Below are 19,260 nucleotides of genomic sequence, written 5' to 3'. Positions count from 1 at the left end.
GAAATGAGGACAGCAGGAGAGGGTAGTCAGACTGATTGCCGCCTGCCGCAATCTCTCGAGGCCCTATGGGGCCAGGCTGAGGCCTGGAGTCTGATCCATGGTGTCCCTGGGTTGCTGAGGTGGGGGAGGGAGATCCTGGCAGTAAGAGGACTTGGGTTACTGGGGCTTCCAAGACCTTCTCCCTTCTAGCCTCTTTCAATGAACTCTTAGGAGAAGTCCCGCATCTTCCAAATTCCAGCAACCTGCCCATGCTATGTCCTGTTGCGGTCCCTCTCTGGCCTGCCTTTTGGATGGGCAGACACCCCAGGGTCTTCTTTCTAGGAGCTCAGAGTGGGGAGTGATCCCCTCAGCCCTCGGGCGGCCAGAGGGCCCATGTTCTGGAACGCATGAGGTCATGTCTGCAAGCAGAGGATGTGAGCAGCTTTCTCCATGGAAGGGTTGCCCACACAAACAGGAGCCACTTGGCTCTCCAGGGTCACAGCCTGGCTGCAGCTGTCTCTCCCTGGATTCAGAGTCCTGGAGCCTGGCTTTGATTGTGGCTGGAGGTTATGTGTAAGGAAAGTGTTCCTGTGCTGAACATTAAGGGGCTGGCTTGCCTTTTTAAAAACTCTGACTCATTCCGGGAATATTTTTTAACTTCTTGGTCTTCAGTTGTACCTGACAGTCTTGCTAGCTGGATAACAGAACGGTGCTGTAGTTTATAGCATTGAGATCATTTCTCCAAAGTACTTTTACAACGAGCTGATAATCATTCTCATATTAAAGATAACAAAACCAAAGAATAAGAGGACCTACTTACAGGCAAGGTGGGCAGGCCTAGATTTTGGGGCGCCAGGCCTGTTCTTTCAGAGGAAAATCCAGGAATCATCATTTCTAGACACCTCAAGTACTTTTCTCAAGAAAATGCTCCTTCCATTTTTAAATGAGCAGATTTCTAGCTAAGAGAGTCACTGTTCTTCTGAGTTCCTATTGAGTGTGTGGCCTGGCGGTTAAGGGTTTGTACTTTGGCTCAATTCCACCTTAACCCCTCACTAGCTACGCAATCTTAGGAAAAGTACTTAATTCTCTGTGTCTCAGATTCCTCATCTGTGAAATCTGAACATGGTTAAGTGCCATACCTGTTTCTGAGTGAGCCCTCGGTACATCTTACCTATTGGTATTACTTGTCAAGAGGGCATGCTGAGGAAGGGTTTGTCTGCAATGCACAATGACACGAGAGAATAGGAAGAAGAGATAAAGGAGAGACTAGTTTATAAGACTGAACTGTGCAGCCAGCAGTTTCTTGAGATAATGTCTGTTAGGTGCACAGTACAGATGCCACTCAGAGCAGGCTGGCCACCAGGACATGGTGCTTACTACCAATAGTGATGAGTGACTGCATGACTGAGACATGTTAAGCACTGAGAATAAGACTCAGTAACTGATAGCTTTTGGTGTTATTCAGAGAGCACCAAGTCCTCCCTTTCCCCTAGATATTTATTTAAAACCAGCCTTCCAAAGCCGTGGGTTCTACAGATTCAACCAACTACGGATCAAAAAGACTCTGAAAAAAAGCTTGTTTATACTGAATATGTAGATAATTTTCTCTTCATTATTCCCTAAACAATACAGTATAACAACTATTTATATAGCTTTTATGCTGTATCAGATACTATAAGTAATCTAGAGATAATTTAAAGTATATGGGAGGGTGTGTTTAGGTTATATGCAACTATTACACCATTTTACATAAGAGACTTGAGCACCCACTGACTTTGGTATCCAAGGAGGTCCTGGAACCAATCCCCCAGGGATACTGAGGGACAAGTGGAATTATATGCATTCAGGAAAAGCTGAGAAGGAGAGTTTTTATGCAGAAGCATAAAAAACATTATTTTTAGATGAAAAATGGTCATTTACAAGTTATATGAAACTGTCTACTGCTAAAAGCCAATGTTTATGACCACACCAATATCCAGTCCCTACAAAGGGGGAGCCATTTTACAATGAATTTATGCCAACAGGCCTTAAAAAGCCATCCCCTTTGTGTGTTAACTGAAATGATGCTATTTGCTTTAAAAGACGTATCCAAAATCTGAGAGAGAAGCAGGAATTGTCGGGAAGTAAGATGTTCAGAAAAAGCTCTTGTTGGTAGCATGTCACTAGAGATCACTGGCATTGTAACACCCAGCTATTAAAGATAAAAATGAAACTTCAAAGTGTTTTTTCTCTTTAAATCAAGAGAAGCAGGGCTTGGAAAGCATGAGGGATTTGGGAAATAGGTCATGCATCTATCACACGTGCCGTGGGAAGAAGAGGGCTCTGTAGAAACCATCTTGGAATTAAAATGTGCTGTGAATTAATTTATTCATCCAGCAGCTATTTTTTTTTTTTAAGGCGGAGCATATAAAGGATAAGGTATCCTTGGAAGTCATAGGTGGTTTTATGTTGTGCAGAATATTACAACCAGATTTGGAACAGGGTTCAGGAGGCCCAAGGAATTTTGCCACGGGCTGGGGCTATGGCTCAGCCATAGAGTGCTCGCCTAGCACACATGGGGCCCTGGGTTCCAGGCTCAGCACCACATAAAAATAAAATGAATGGAATAAAGGTATTGTGTCCAACTAAAAAAAAAAAGAAATATATATATATATATAAAGGAATTTTGCCACTTGCATAGTTTCTTCTGATTTCTCTCCAGCTCTATAAGCAGGGCTCACTGGGAATGGGGGAGTTGGGGAATCACAACAACACACTCCTACATGAGTGGAGACTGGCTGGAAAGAGGCCTCAGGACAGAGAGATGCTAGGGCAGTTACAGGTTGGTTTAGCCATGAGCTCTGGGATTCTCAGCTTTTTTTTTTGGCGGTGGGGGGGAATAGAGATTGAACCCAGGGGCACTTAACCACTGAGCCACATCCCAGCCCTTTTTATTTTTTTATTTTGAGGCAGGGTCTCGCTAAGTTGCTTAGGGCCTCATTTAGTTGTTGAGACTGGCCTCGAATCTATGATCCTCCTGCCTCAACCTGCAGGAATGACGGGTACGCACCACCACACTTGGCCAACATATGCTCTTGAAGAGCTCATTGTTTCAGAAACATAAGGATCTCTGCCAGAGAGATCAAGCCGTGCACAGTGCAGATCAACTCTGTCCTCCCCAGACCCTGGGCCTCTGCCCATTGAGTCCGAGCCTCTGCAGGAGCACCATTTTTCCCCCTATATTCCAGACTTTCTCACAGTGTCTTGGGACTCCATTCTCATTTGCCTGACCTTGGACAGTCCAGCCCTCTGATGGCTTCATGGATGTTTGCTGAGATGGGTTCCCAGCATGTATCTCTAAGCAAAGATGGGTGATGAGGTATCTCAGTCCAGCACTTCCAAATTGATTTACTCTTGATCCACTTGAAATATCCAGCATATTCTCTCTAGATAGAATGAGTAAGGTTTGTGGGTTTAAAAATCTACAGAGGGAACTTTTGGTAATATCGCCATTTTGATGATGTTAGTTCTGCCTATCCATAGTTATACAAAAGTACATACAAGAGGAAGTGAGGGGAAGGGGAAAAATAATACAAGGGGGACAAACGAATGTCAGTAGAGGGGGCAGAGAGAGAAGAGGGGAGGGGAGGGGAGGGGAGGGGGGATAGTAGAGGATAGGAAAGGCAGCAGAATACAACAGACACTAGTATGGCAATATGTAAATCAATGGATGTGTAACTGATGTGATTCTGCAATCTGTATATGGGGTAAAAATGGGAGCTCATAACCCACTTGAATCAAATTGTGAAATATGATATATCAAGAACTATGTAATGTTTTGAACAGCCAACAATAAAAAATTAAAAAAAAAATCTACAGAGGGATAAATATGGGAATCTGCAAAGGCACAAATCAGCAAAGATCAAGGCATGGTCAGACCACAGTGATCTCCAGATGGCCGGAGTGAAGGATGGGTGAGGGTTTAGGGTGTGCTGGTCCTCAGGCTGTGACTCCACACAGATGATCATGTTGCAGTTGTAGCAGTAACAATGGGGAGGCCATGAACAACTTAAGCAGGAAATCAACAGAGTAAGATGGGCCACCTGTTGAGAAGGAGTTGAATATGGTGTCCCTCCTGCTGCCCTTCATTATAGCCTGTTTGGGTGAGAAGACCCTGGTGAGAACTCAGGGGTCCAGGCCCACAGCGTTTTGCCTTGCTGATCCCCATTTGTAAAACAATCGCGTGTCTTACCTAACCAGGTTGTTTTGAGGAAGTAATGAGAGGTTGGAAGTGAAATCGCTTTGAAAAATGAAAACATTATTAAAAACGATAAGGTTTTTCGTCAGTGCCGCCAACAATATTATTGTTTTTAATATGCGATTATTTCTCTAGTTACCACATTCATTCCCCACTGAATTAGCCTTTAGAGAAAATGGAACAGGAGGAAGTGGCAGAGCTGGAACTGCAGGAAGCTTGAACCTCCCTCAGGACTGCAGAGTAGCCAACCCAGAGAAGCACCCTGAGCGAGGCCGGGCAATGCAGGAAACCAAGCAGCGTGGCTTTCGGCTCCATCTGAGTCTGTGAACAGACAGGCCTGCCCACAAACCACTTTCAGCAACCCAGTGGAGCCCCAGGAAGCGCCTGAATGGCAGGCTCAGGGGTTCCCCAAAGAGGCCTGACACCAGCCCCCACCTCCGGCAAATGGGAGTGGTTTCCAGGTGACTCATCTGAGTAAAATGCAGAAAAGAAAATAGAGGCTATGAGAGTTATTGCAAGTAAGCCAAGTACCAGGTCTCATTGTGTTCCCCCTTATCTCGGGATCAGAGAAGGAAACCTGGGAAGGCTTGGCTGAAGTTCTCTCAGAGCCCGAGCATGTCTGCCCTTTTCTTTCCCTGTGGGAACAACAGTTCTTGAGTTTGATTTAGGTAGGAAGTAAAAGTCACCACCCAAACTAAAGTTGCTGCTGTTGCCAGAGAGGCAGGATGGCGTTCTGCCGAGGAGCTGGCTTTTAGGGCCTGCACTGCCCATCAAGCAGCTCTGTGAGTTTGGGCAAAGGGCTTACTCTTTGGAGGCCCAGTTCCTCTGACGAAAGAATGGAGGTAATAAGAGTGCCTACCTCACAGGCCTGTCCTGAATTAAATTTTACATTAAAAAATCAACACGAGGTGTTCAGATCAGTACCAGAAAAAATGAGCCCCTCATAGGTGTAGCTGATATTGTATTAAGAATATTAATATGACCTTATCTCTCGCCCCTCTTAATTATTAATATCAGCCTCTTTTGCCTAAGGTCTACGGTATTGCCCTCTAAAGGAGAAAAATCATGCAAAACCCATATTTTATTGCTCTTTCCTCTGCTCCTGTCCTTAACCAAAAGCCCCCTCTGTGTCTGAGCAGCTCCCCTCAGTGCCTGGGCAGCTGTTTTTTCCTCCCAAACACTGGGCCTCAGGCCTCTCAGATAGAGACAGCCATTAAGTCCCTAGTGCAGAGGCTCAGGAGAAAGGCCTGGGTTTGTGTCCCAGCTCTCGCACCCGCTCCTGACCACCCCTAAACTCAGTGTCATGAATCTCCTGTGGATCATAGAACTCTCCTTGTTGCCAAAATCTCCATCCTTGTCCCCAGTGCCAATCCAATAACAAGGACACGGTTTTGAGAGAAAGGAATTATTGCTTTGCTAGCAAGAGAGAAACACAGGAGACTGTGGTTCTATCCATCAGCAGGAACAGAGCCTTTTAAAGAGGTGATTCAAAGGCTACATGCCACGTGTTCTCTGTTGGAGTTGTAATTCACTTGTTAATTTGGGAGGTGGTCATTTCTGAGATCTTCTGGTGCCATCCCCAAAGTCTGGATTATTTCGTTCCTATGGTGGATATGTACTCAGGGACAGATATATATGCGTAGGTTGGGGAAGAAAGATAATCCTGTTTCCCCTGAGATTAAAGAGGGGAGAGATTAGGGAGGAACAGGGAGAGATTAAAAGAAAGAAACATGACCATTTTAAAAATAAGCTGCAGTGGCAGAGCAGCAAGGCTTATATGCAAAGCATAAAGGGGACACTGTTACATCCTGTGCAAAGGTATAGGAATCTGAGCTGCAGAGCCTGGCCTGAGGAGGCATGTTGTGGTCATCCAGGTGTGAGCTCTGGGAGGTGGGCAGCTCTGGCTTCCACCCCTTGCTGGCTATGTGCTTCTTTTATCTCCTTAACTTGGCTTTCTTCTCTGAACTGGGGATTACAGTTGGAAAATGACAACCCCCGAGACAGGATGCCCTGGGAGGAGGAGAGGAAGAGGTGGGGAGGAAGAAGACAAAACATTCATCCCTTCCTAGTGAATATGGGTCCTGAAGCAAGGAGGCAGATGCTCAGCGCTGGGCCCTGGACTTTCACCCTTTCCCTTTGCCCGTGTGAGTCCTGGAAGGAGAAAAGCAAATAGTGAAGCTCTGGGTAACAATGGGTCCCAGAGGAAGAAGAGAAGCAATGGACACAGAGCTCTGAGCTTCCATCCCCTCCCAGTAACACTAAGTTTCAGACTTTTTACAACTTTTTTCCTGGCTGCCCAAACTGACACATTCTGCTTCAGTCCCCAGTGATTAAGCCACCCTCATTGTAAACTATAAAACACAGATCCCTTATGGAACCAGGGCCATTTTCCACCCAGAAAGTGAGCCCCTCCAATGCCCGACTGTGATCCTGAATAAAAGGCACTGCTGATCCGTGAAGCCTCTTCCATCCTGGTTATTTGTGCTTTCATCATGGTGCCGAAACTGTGTTGGTTATTTTTGCTTCCAATAGTAGCCCCTACCTCAGAGGATCACGGCACACTGCCAAGGCATACGGTGTGCCCAGGAAGCATTCAACAGGTGTTACTCATTACAGTATGGACAATCAAATGCTCCGGGTGCCTAGGATTTGGAGCCCAGTTTGTGGTGGTGAAGTCCTTCTGTTTGCTCTGGCCCTCAGGGGCTGGGGAGCCAGGCACTTCACTTAGCCTGACTCTGAATAGTCTCCCTTGACCTCTTTCCCACAGGGCTCTATGTGCTGGTTGGAGCTGGGGCCCTGATGATGGCCGTGGGGTTCTTTGGGTGCTGTGGAGCCATGCGGGAGTCACAGTGTGTGCTCGGATCAGTAAGTGGGGCATGGGGGGTAGGGTCAGAGGCGCTGGTCTGAAGGAAGTCAGGATGCCTGGCCTGCAGCCCAGGGTCCCCCAGGACTCACTGAGCCCTTGACTCTCCCTTATCTTCCTAAGTCTGGGGTTTCTCTGTCTCTTGCATAAGAATAATATTATTTTTGTTCCTGCCTCATATGGAAAGTGTGAAAAAAATGAGGTCATTAGTGTAAAGAGGTTTAGGAAGGAAAAGTGCCTGGTAATTGTAAGGGGCAATTATGATTATTTTTTTAAAAAATAATATTTCACTGTGGATGAGGCAGCTAAAAGATTCCTATAGGCAAGGGAAGTGCTGTTATCTATAAGAAAAGCATTTCTGGTTAAGATCAATAACTTAACCAAACATCCCTCTAGTGGCTTATTTTAACCACCAGTCTCTGGTTTAAAAAAAAAAAAATCAGTTAACTGCTATAAAGCCAATGCCAATGTATAAGTGAAACAAGAAGAAAGAAGGGGCAGGGGGAGTTTTTATGTTTCTCCATTGGGAGTCTGAAGCATCACTTTTATTAGGCAGTCTCTCATTTTAGTCACTCATGGCAACCTTTGGATTTTTTAACTCTGCTGCTTCTGACCTCTTGCTATATAAAAATGCCTGACTTGTTTCCTCACCCACCCATTCTTTCTCTCTCTCCCCTGCTGTTGGGCATCTCTCTCTTGTTTATCAATGACAAATCAATGAACTTGGTTTGATCAAAGCAAACCCAAGACCTGAATGGAAATTTGTCCAAGAGGACACCCACTTCCCCACAATACACACCCCCTTAGAGAAGCCTTTCCATACTCTTCTCCAAGCCCAGGCCCCATGATACCTATCTCCTGACCCTGCTTGATATCTTGATAGAGTCTTTTTTGCTCTTCAAGTATTTATTGAGCACATAGGTGGCCAGGCACTGACCTGGGATGGTGGCATTTCTGTGTCACTCTATAAAATTCTCTTATTCAAATTTTAAATCCTTTATTCATTAGTATCTTCGTCTATCCAATGTGAAGTTCATGATCGCAGAGACATTGAGACCTTGTTCACTATAGTATACTAAGAACCAGGGACAGTAACTGGTGCAGAACAGATGCTCAATAAACAATTGCTGAATGAATGAATAGATGAATGAAAAAAACAACGGTTGCATAAAGGAAACTAAAGGGGCAAATGCTTACTGCTGGATCAACTCAAACTAATAACCTTGCCTAATGCCTTTTCAATATAACTAAAGTCAAAGGGACTGAATACATTGAAAAGGTATTAAATTAATGAAATTAGTGTTTTCTCTCCTCTACAGTTTTTTACCTGCCTACTGGTGATATTCGCTGCTGAAGTAACCACTGGAGTATTTGCTTTTATAGGCAAGGGTGTAGTAAGTAAAAATTACTTTTTTATGGCAAAAGTTATGAGATACATAGAGTGTTATTTAAAAAACCAAATAGTGCCCAAAGTTATAGAATGAGCAGAACTTCTTAATCTAACGAAGTAGTGCATAGGACTGAGCGTGTGTATGTATTAGTATGCATATGTACACATCTATGTGTGTTTCTAGGGAGATTGTTCATAGCATTTATTAAATTTATAATGTAGTGTATGGTTTTTGAAATAAGCTCACTAGTTTAAGATTATCCCTAGTTCACAATGAGGCAAAAGTAAAAAGGGGACTGAGAAGAACATGCATCCCTGGTTTATCCTTAAGGCTTGGCCTGTACAGAGTCTGTGACATCCTCAGAGACTAAAACTTGACCTATTGTGTGCTCCCAAAGTAGTTTAGATTGCTGCCCAACTCCAGGTGTCCAGAACAGTATCAGGAGAACCCACAAGTGAAATAGGCTTTGGGAAAGATAAACACTTGGAGAGAGAGAGAGAGAGAGAGAGAGAGAGAGAGAGAGAGAGAGAGAGAAAGAAAGGGATGGAAGGGAAAAGAAAGAAGAATGGAAGAATGGCACTGTGTACTATATTTCAGATTAATTCATGTGCCGTCAATAATGTGTTAATGAACTTATTTTAGACCAAAAAAATGACAAACCTATACAATAAGAAATGTCACCTCTTTTGGAATTTTTCCAAAGTAGCTGGTTATATTCATAGGTTACTTTAAACTCAGCTCCATACAGAAGTGAAACTATATCGTAGGACCTTTTGAGATTTCTGTGGATTAGGGGGTCACATGCTTTTATATCAGAGAAGCATTCTCCAAACTTTATATGGTATTTGAATGCAAAAAGTCTTCTTTGGTGGTGAACATCTGTTAAACAATGCCATGAGAAGACTTCAGTCCTTTTAACCAGTGAGGTACCATGATTGCGTAGTTCCCAGCCCTGGTTGTGCATCAGAATCTCCTGGGTGGAGCCCAGGAAACTGGGTTCCCACTGATGCTGAAGCCCTATCAGGTTTTGGAAACCTCCACTCTAAGAAATCTTTCTGGTCTATGAAAACTCTTCTTGGGTTAGTCTGTCCTTTCATCCTCAAAAGCATCTTAGAAACTCTAGAATCAACTGGGGATGTGCTCAGCAGTAGTGCACTTGCCTAGCATGCACAAGGCCCTGGGTTTAATCCCGAGCATGACAAAAAGAAACTCTAGAATCTATTCTGTGTCATATATGCAGAATCATTTTAAATACATGGAAAGGCAGTGTTTTTAAGGGGTATAGAACAAGGGATTTTCTTTGATGAAAAGAGATTGTTTGAAACTTCCCACTCAGCATACCCTCAGTTTTCCTGGTATTTTTCAGGCTATACGACACGTACAGACCATGTACGAAGAGGCTTACAATGATTACCTTAAAGACAGGGGAAAGGGAAATGGGACTCTTGTTACCTTCCACTCAGCAGTAAGTAACTTGACTTGTTCCTTAACCTCATGTCTTCTAAAGATCATGTATGAACCAGGTTCTCTCCCCAGCACCTGGATTCAAAATAAAAATAAATTCAGTAAAGGCAAGCAGCAGCATCTTATTTTAGCCCTTGTGAGAGCCATAGTTTGCATTCTGTATAGAACCCCAGAAGAGAAAGAGGCCTACCACCGAGTTCACAAGAGGAAGTCAGAGTGTGTGCCCAAAAGAGACAAAGGAGGGCGAACAAGAACACAGAGAAAGCAGCCCAAATAAATGTCAGCGTCTCTCAAAGAGCAGCATGGTGGTGTGGCAGAAGCAAGTGTGGCCTGTAAGTTAGGAAAGCTAGTTTCCAGCTGCAGCTTTGCTACTTCACAGCTTTGTGACCCTGAGCAAGTTTTTTGGTCTCCCTGATACACAGTCATCTCCTCATTTGTAAAATGAAGGGTCGCAGGTGAGACTGTCCTTCTGGAGCCTTCTGTGGGCCTGTGCTGTCAATGGAGTGCTCAGAGCTACATACAGTTAATCAAAGAAGATTGACAGAGGAAATGGGCCAAGCCAGAGTCGTTCTGATTTCTTAAACACTGATACTGGAGAAACGCTATGAACTCTTGGGCCAAGCGTTTTCAGGTACTTGGATCTTCTCTGTCACAAAAAAAAATGCTGGCAAGTACCCCAGAGCCATCAAGCAGCACACAGGTCCCTCTGTCTCACAGGGCAAGCCCTAAAGCAAGTCACCTGTTTGCTAGCCTGTGTGAAAGTCGGTCTTTGGACCCCTGGGGTTTACTGTGACCACTTCTGTCCTTCACAGACAGCCCCTAGTTAATGAGCCCTTCTCAAAGCTCATAAAACTTTAGTTCCTCAACAGGTTATATGAATCCCCTTCTGAAGGAAGGACTCCAAAGGCCCAGCTCCTGTGTAAAAAGCAGCAATTTTCACAGACGCTGTCTATTAGCTTCTTGCCTTGTTCCGGTTGCCTTGAGTCACTTCCTATGGTGAAACTCAGACAGCTTTAAGGAAGTCATTTTCTTAGTTTGCTAGCATGACGATGCGATTCTTTGCTCCCTTTCTAGAAATAGCAGTTTGGGTTGTAGAGAAGGACCTTATAGCTGCTTTGCTGCCTCGGCACCACCTGCTCTCAGCAGGGATGCCCAGACTCATAACTCTCGCTTTCCCGGCTCCTGTCCTAACATCTCTTTCTGACTTTCTAGTTTCAGTGCTGTGGAAAAGAAAGCCCTGAACAGGTCCAACCCACGTGCCCAAAGGAACTTCTAGGCCACAAGGTGAGCTTCTACCGGGGACCCCCACCTGCCCTGTAGTGTGAAATGGTTTTTGCCCTCAGGGTGGGGGCAAGGAGGCTCAGGTTCTACCTTCCAGGGACCCTAGGAGACCCTCTCCCGGTGGACTCTGGGCCTCACCTTTTCCCCGTGCAAAATAAGCAAACCAGTGCTGAGTTGTGGCCTCCTAGTACCCCGGAGAATGATGGTATATATTTGCCAGTTATTTTTTTTAATATCTATTTTTTAGTTATAGGTAGATGCAATATCTTTATTTTATTTTTATGTAGTGCTGAGGATCGAACCCAGTGCCTCACGCATGCTAGGCGAGCGCTCTACCTCTGAGCCACCACCCCAGCCCCTCACTTGCCAGTTATAAGCCCCTCATGCTTATGGTATTAATTGTGCTCACCAGGTCCAGAGGTGAGTGCCCCCAAAATGTTGCCCTACATTTCTCCAGTAGAGTCACAGTGCTGATAAATGCCTCATCTGTAAATTGCTGCGTCAGGCATGTTGCCACTCTAAGATGAAAAGGACATGGTCCCTGTCCTCAGAGGCCTTGCCAACTAGTCTAGGGCTCTGATATGCAAGGGTCTACACAGGCTGCCATGAAACACAACAGAAGTAGGGAAGCTCCATCTAGAAGGGGATCCTGGAATTCAATTTTGACAAAGGAAGGTCATTCCCGGCCCAGCAAGCCACAAGAACGGAGGCACGCTGATGTGAAGCTCCAGGACTGCAGAAGGACAGGGACCCTGAGGGAATGGCAATAGTCACATTGGGAGAGGCAGAAAAAGGCAAGATGTTGCCCCTGGAGGTTTGAAAAATCCATCGCTTTTAGCAGAGAAGGAAACATAAGTCGTTTTGCGTTGTAGAAAGAGTACTCAGGCTGCCCTACATGAAGGGTAGAAAGGAAGGTTGGAGACAATAGGGGGAGACCAGTTAGGTGACCACCTGTGGTCATTCTTTCTTACAAGGAAAGGAGCCAGAGCAAGTCACAAACAGTAGTGAAGGAGAAGGGGCGAGATATTCCAGAAATGTTCGGGAGGTAGAATCAACAAGACTGGGTGACTTACTCGGTATATAAGTTATGAGTGGAAAGAAGGAGGCTAAGATTTTCATAATTCTGCTTGGGAGACTGTATGGACAGGGGCTCTCCTCACTGATAGAGGTGAAGGGAGCAGATCCTGGAGGCAAAGGATAACTTCAGTTTTGATCAAGTTTGTCGCAGGTACCTGTGGGACTTCTAGGTAGCCTGAGAGGATGACTTAGGTGTAGGAATCTCAACATGTTAGCAGTAGCTGAAGCCCTCGGGTGAATCAGAACACCCAGAGAGAAGGAAAGAGTGAGGAGACTGTTGTTTACAGGGTAAGATGAGGACGAGAAACCAGAATAAGAGGCTGTGAAGGAAAAGTCCGAGAGAGTCCATACTACAGTATTTGTTGCTTAGAGGATCATTAGTGATCTTTGCCACATAGTCTCATTGAAGTAATTGGGGAAAGCGTAGGTACAACATGCGAAAGAAAAAAGGAAATATGAGACTATAGACACGGTAATATTGATGCTTTTAGGCATTTAGCTGTGAAGGGACGATGAGCTGTAAGTTCCGGCTGTGTCATTAATCACCCTTGAACATTTATTGGGTCCTTCTGAGTTGAATGAAATGAACAAGGCACAGCTCCACCCATGAAGTACTGACATCCAGCTGGGGAGACCCACGGTGGAGCCATTAGCACCCCACAGGCTGAGTCAAAGCTACGTGAAAGGGAGCACAGCAGACTCATCTGGGCCCTTGGAAGGTTCCCTGATGTGATTATCAGGATGCATTTTGAAGGTTAAGTAGGAGTTCAATAAGCAAATGAAAGTGAGAGGGATATTCCAGGCAAGCGGGATAGGGCACAGGCATGGGGGCAGAGGAAGGTGGTTACATTCAGGAAAGCGCAGCATCGAGGAGCCTAAAATCTCAGTGTGTATGTGGGAGATGAGTTCTTCAAAGAGGATGGACCCATTCTTGAAGGCCCTCGGATACTCTCGTGAAGCCAGAAGTCTATCCTTCATACTGCTGGCTTAGGGAACCACAAAAGGTAGAGTCTGGGATAGGATGTGTGTGTGTGTGTGTGTGTGTGTGTGTGTGTGTGTTTTATTTCTTACATGCATGACAATAGTGGAGTGCATTACATTCATAATTATACGTTCACAGCACAATTTTTTGTAACTCTGTATATAAAATATGTTCATGCCAAATTATGCCATTATACGTGAGCACTCATTTTTTGCATACAATTCTTAATACACCTTTATACTACAATATCATATCTCTTTTTGTATATAAGGTATGTTGACACCAAATTCACATCTTCATACATGTGTGTTGTGTAATGATGACCGTCTCCTTCCACCATCCTAGTTATTCCCCTTCTAGGATGTGTGTTTTATTGAGTTTGCTCTAGTAGCAGTATGGAGGATTCATGGAAAATAAATAGCCAGACATGAGAACAAGAAGACTTTTCTTGTTCTCAGGCATGAAATATTAACTGAGACAACTGGACTGAGCAATAGGAAGGGCAAGAAGAAGGGAAAGTCCTCAGGACTGATGACCAGTCAGCCATCAGAGGAGGGGGGACTGTCTTCTGGGTTTCTGGCTCCTCCACCTGTATAGATATGGTATCATTTATTGAGTTGAGGAATAGAGGAGAAGGAGCCAGTTATGGAGGAAAGAAAACGAGTCCAGTGTTTAGCACGATGATTTCTTAAGGAGTCATAGGAACTTATGTGGAAATATCCAATGGGCAGTTGGAGAATCTGGTTTGTGACTTTGGTGAGAAGTTGGAGTATCAGTGACTTATGGAATCTTAGAATTATAGATATGGATTAGACCCATGAGATCTGGAAGAAAAGAACAGCAAGGGAACCCTGCAGAACAGCAGCAGTTAAGCCTAGCCATGGGCATCTCTGTCATTTATCATCTTCCTACATGGAAAGTGTGATTGAGAGTTTTTATATGTGTCTGTAAATTTTTAAAGTAAATTCTACGTATTTCCTTATTAAGACATATACACATGTTTTTAAAAAGAGAGAGAGAGAGAATATATGTAGCAGAGGCATTTACTATATTCTTGGAATAAATATACAAAGCCTAAATAAAATGTAAACTTTTTATGCAAACATAAAAAAACACTAGCCAAATACAAGGAGTGCTCAAGTGAGGAAACTAAGAGGAGTAGCCAGGCACAAGTGAGAAGACACCATAGAAGGAGAAGGGAATGGTCGGTCACCAGGGCCAGGTGCTACGGTGGAGGTCAGTTCAGTATTATTCACTACTTACCTCCCACCAGCACTGTGGATACAAAGATGTATAAGAAAAGATCCCTATGGACAAGGAGCTTGCGGTCTGGTAGGAGAAGTAAACACAGAAATAAGTACAGTACAAAAATGTAGTTGGGCACAGAGTGGTGATGTGTTGAATTTTTGTGGTGCTATAGAAGTACAAAGGGGAGAAGTACAAAGCCAGAGGATAGGGGACCAGGTGAAGGCTGAGTAGAGGTAATGATGCCTCCCAGCTAAATCTTGGAAAGTGAGAAGTAATTAAGCAATTAAAGAGGGAGAAGGGATAGTCTGCCTACAGAGGGAACAGTCTTAGCAATGACACAAAAAAGCAGAAAATGCAGTGTTTGGGGGGAAAATAAAAGCCCAAGAAGGTTCACTAAGGCAACTGCAGAAAAACCAACAGGATTTAGCATTTAAGAAGGTAAATGGTGAGCCCAGACTGCAGGATGTGAAAAAAGAGGGCATCCTTTCCAGGAGTTTGGCTTTGGGCCAAGGATATGGAAAAGACCTCATAAAAAATAAAACCCAAATCCAAATTACCACTAAACACATAAAAGCATAGGCAATTAAAAGTAATCTTGAAAATTAATTACAAATTTAAATGAAGAAATGCCATTGGTTAACCTTTGAAATTTGGCCAAGTTATTTTTCCTGTCTTAATAATAACATACAGTTTTGGCAACAATGATATGAAATGAACATTTTTAAAAAATTGGTACAATAGTCTTAAGAGGTTAGTACATTTATGTAAGACGAGAATGTTAAGTATGTTCATGCCCCTCAATCCAGAAATTCCACTCTCAGAATTTATTCTAAGGAAAAGGAATGATAAGTGTGGATAGAAATTTTTGTACAGCGGTATTCACTATAGTGTTGTTCATAAGAATTAAATATTGGATAGTGGCTTACTATCTGACAATAGGGGGTTGTTTAAATAAATTATTTATTTATTTTTTTAGAGAGAGAGAATTTTTTAATTATTATTAGTTGTTCAAAACATTACATAGTTCTTGACATATCATATTTCATACGTTTGATTCAAGTGGGTTATGAACTCCCATTTTTACCCCGTATACAGATTGCAGAATCACATCAGTTACACGTCCATTGATTTACATATTGCCATACTAGTGTCTGTTGTATTCTGCTGCCTTTCCTATCCTCTACTATCCCCCCTCCCCTCCCCTCCCCTCTTCTCTCTCTACCACCTCTACTGTCATTCATTTCTCCCCCTTGTATTATTTTTCCCTTTCCCCTCACTTCCTCTTGTATGTGATTTTGTATAACCCTGAGGGTCTCCTTCCATTTCCATGCAATTTCCCTTCTCTCTCCCTTTCCCTCCCACCTCTCATCCCTGTTTAATGTTAATCTTCTTCTCATGCTCTTCGTCCCTACTCTGTTCTTAGTTACTCTCCTTATATCAAAGGAGACATTTGGCATTTGTTTTTTAGGGATTGGCTAGCTTCACTTAGCATAATCTGCTCTAATGCCATCCATTTCCCTGCAAATTCTATGATTTTGTCATTTTTTAATGCAGAGTAATACTCCACCTTGTGTATAAATGCCACATTATTTTTTATCCATTCGTCTATTGAAGGGCATCTAGGTTGGTTCCACAGTCTTGCTATTGTGAATTGTGCTGCTATGAACATTGATGTAGCAGTGTCCCTATAGCATGCTCTTTTTAGGTCTTTAGGGAATAGACCGAGAAGGGGAATAGCTGGGTCAAATGGTGGTTCCATTCCCAGCTTTCCAAGAAATCTCCATACTGCTTTCCAAATTGGCTGCACCAATTTGCAGTCCCACCAGCAATGTACAAGTGTACCCTTTTCCCCACATCCTCGCCAGCACTTGTTGTTGTTTGACTTCCTAATGGCTGCCAATCTTACTGGAGTGAGATGGTATCTTAGGGTGGTTTTGATTTGCATTTCTCTGACTGCTAGAGATGGTGAGCATTTTTTCATGTACTTGTTGATTGATTGTATGTCCTCCTCTGAAAAGTGTCTGTTCAGGTCCTTGGCCCATTTGTTGATTGGGTTATTTGTTATCTTATTGTATAATTTTTTGAGTTCTTTGTATACTCTGGATATTAGGGCTCTATCTGAAGTGTGAGGAGTAAAGATTTGTTCCCAGGATGTAGGCTCCCTATTTACCTCTCTTATTGTTTCTTTTGCTGAGAAAAATCTTTTTAGTTTGAGTAAGTCCCATTTGTTGATTCTAATTATTAACTTTTGTGCTATGGGTGTCCTATTGAGGAATTTGGAGCCCGACCCCACAGTATGTAGATCGTAGCCAACTTTTTCTTCTATCAGACGCCGTGTCTCTGATTTGATATCAAGCTCCTTGATCCATTTTGAATTCACTTTTGTGCATGGCGAGAGAAAGGGATTCAGTTTCATTTTGTTGCATATGGATTTCCAGTTTTCCCAGCACCATTTGTTGAAGATGCTATCCTTCCTCCATTGCATGCTTTTAGCCCCTTTATCAAATATAAGGTAGTTGTAGTTTTGTGGATTGGTTTCTGTGTCCTCTATTCTGTACCATTGGTCCACCCGCCTGTTTTGGTACCAGTACCATGCTGTTTTTGTTACTATTGCTCTGTAGTATAGTTTGAAGTCTGGTATCGCTATACCGCCTGATTCACACTTCCTGCTTAGCATTGTTTTTGCTATTCTGGGTCTTTTATTTTTCCATATGAATTTCATGATTGCTTTCTCTATTTCTACAAGAAATGCCGTTGGGATTTTGATTGGCATTGCATTAAACCTATAGAGAACTTTTGGTAATATCGCCATTTTGATGATGTTAGTTCTGCCTATCCATGAACAGGGTATATTTTTCCATCTTCTAAGATCTTCTTCTATTTCTCTCTTTAGGGTTCTGTAGTTTTCATTGTATAAGTCTTTCACCTCTTTTGTTAGGTTGATTCCCAAGTATTTTATTTTTTTTGAAGATATTGTGAATGGAGTGGTTGTCCTCATTTCCATTTCAGAGGATTTGTCGCTGATATACAGGAATGCCTTTGATTTATGCGTGTTGATTTTATATCCTGCCACTTTGCTGAATTCATTTAATTAGCTCTAATAGTTTCTTTGTAGACCCTTTTGGGTCTGCTAGGTATAGAATCATGTCTTCTGCAAATAGTGATAATTTAAGTTCTTCTTTTCCTATTTTTATGCCTTTAATTTCTTTCGTCTGTCTAATTGCTCTGGCCAGTGTTTCGAGAACTATGTTGAACAGAAGTGGAGAGAGAGGGCATCCCTGTCTTGTTCCAGATTTTAGAGGGAATGCCTTCAATTTTTCTCCATTCAGAATGATGCTAGCCTGAGGCTTAGCATAGATTGCTTTTACAATATTGAGGTATGTTCCTGTTATCCCTAGTTTTTCTAGAGTTTTGAACATAAAGGGATGCTGTACTTTGTCGAATGCTTTTGCCGCGTCTATCGAGATGATCATATGGTTCTTAAGTCTATTGATGTGGTGAATAACATTTATTGATTTCCGTATATTGAACCAGCCTTGCATCCCAGGGATGAATCCTACTTGATCATGGTGTACAATTTTTTTGATATGTTTTTGTATCCGATTCGCCAGAATTTTATTGAGGATTTTTGCATCTAGTTTCATTAGAGATATTGGTCTGTAGTTTACTTTCTTTGAAGTGTCTTTGTCTGGTTTAGGTATCAGGGTGATGTTGGCCTCGTAGAATGAATTTGGAAGTTCTCCCTCTTTTTCTATTTCCTGAAGTAGCTTGAAAAGTATTGGTATTAGTTCCTCTTTAAAGGTTTTGTAAAACTCTGCTGTATACCCATCCGGTCCTGGGCTTTTCTTAGTTGGTAGTCTTTTGATGGTTTCTTTCCTCAATTGATATTGGTCTGTTTAGGTTGTCTATATCTTCCTGACTCAATCTGGGCAGATCATATGACTTAAGAAATTTATCTATACCTTCACTATCTTCTAATTTATTGGAGTATAAGGATTCAAAATAATTTTTGACTATCTTCTGTATTTCTGAAGTGTCTGTTGTGATATTGCCTTTTTCATCCCGTATGCTAGTAATTTGAGTTCTCTCTCTTCTTCTCTTCGCTAGCATGGCTAAGGGTCTGTCGATTTTGTTTATTTTTTCAAAGAACCAACTTTTAGGTTTGTCAATTTTTTCAATTGTTTCTTTTGTTTCAATTTCATTAATTTCAGCTCTGATTTTCATTATTTCTTGCCTTCTACTTCTTTTGCTGTTGTTTTGCTCTTCTTTTTCTAGGATTTTGAGATGAAGTATGAGATCATTTATTTGTTGGTTTTTTCTTTTTTTAAGGAATGAACTCCACGCAATGAATTTTCCTCTTAGAACTGCTTTCAATGTGTCCCATAGATTCCGATATGTTCTGTCTGTGTTTTCATTTATCTCTAAGAATTTTTTAATTTCCTCCTTGATGTCTTCTATAACCCATTGATCATTCAGTAACCTATTGTTCATTCTCCAAGTGATGTATGCTTTTTCCTTCCTTCTTTTATCGTTGATTTTCAGTTTCATTCCATTATGATCAGATAAGATGCATGGTATTATCTCTACTCCTTTATATTGTCTAAGAGTTGTCCTGTGACATAATATGTGATCTATTTTTGAGAAGGATCCATGTGCTGCTGAGAAAAAAGTGTAACTGCTTGATGTTGGGTAGTATATTCTATATATGTCAATTAAGTCTAGGTTATTAATTGTGTTA

The 19,260-nt window shown here is 42.6% G+C and overlaps 1 protein-coding gene across 2 annotated transcripts in view; it reads left to right on the top strand.

Moving 5' to 3' along the window:
- Nucleotides 1-19,260, top strand: part of Tspan2 (tetraspanin 2) — a 50,725-nt gene that overhangs the window by 21,799 nt on the left and 9,666 nt on the right. For both annotated transcript variants that reach the window (XM_027940265.2, XM_071618221.1), the window contains exons 3-6: nt 6,984-7,081; nt 8,399-8,473; nt 9,837-9,935; nt 11,147-11,218. In XM_027940265.2, coding sequence (XP_027796066.2) covers nt 6,984-7,081; nt 8,399-8,473; nt 9,837-9,935; nt 11,147-11,218 — 344 coding nt within the window. The remainder of the gene's footprint in view (nt 1-6,983; nt 7,082-8,398; nt 8,474-9,836; nt 9,936-11,146; nt 11,219-19,260) is intronic.

This window comes from Marmota flaviventris, chromosome 10, assembly GCF_047511675.1.
Source record: "Marmota flaviventris isolate mMarFla1 chromosome 10, mMarFla1.hap1, whole genome shotgun sequence".
NCBI lineage: Eukaryota > Metazoa > Chordata > Mammalia > Rodentia > Sciuridae > Marmota > Marmota flaviventris.
The sequence above is the reverse complement of the archived record's forward strand: the minus strand, read 5'-3'. Positions and strand labels throughout refer to the sequence as shown.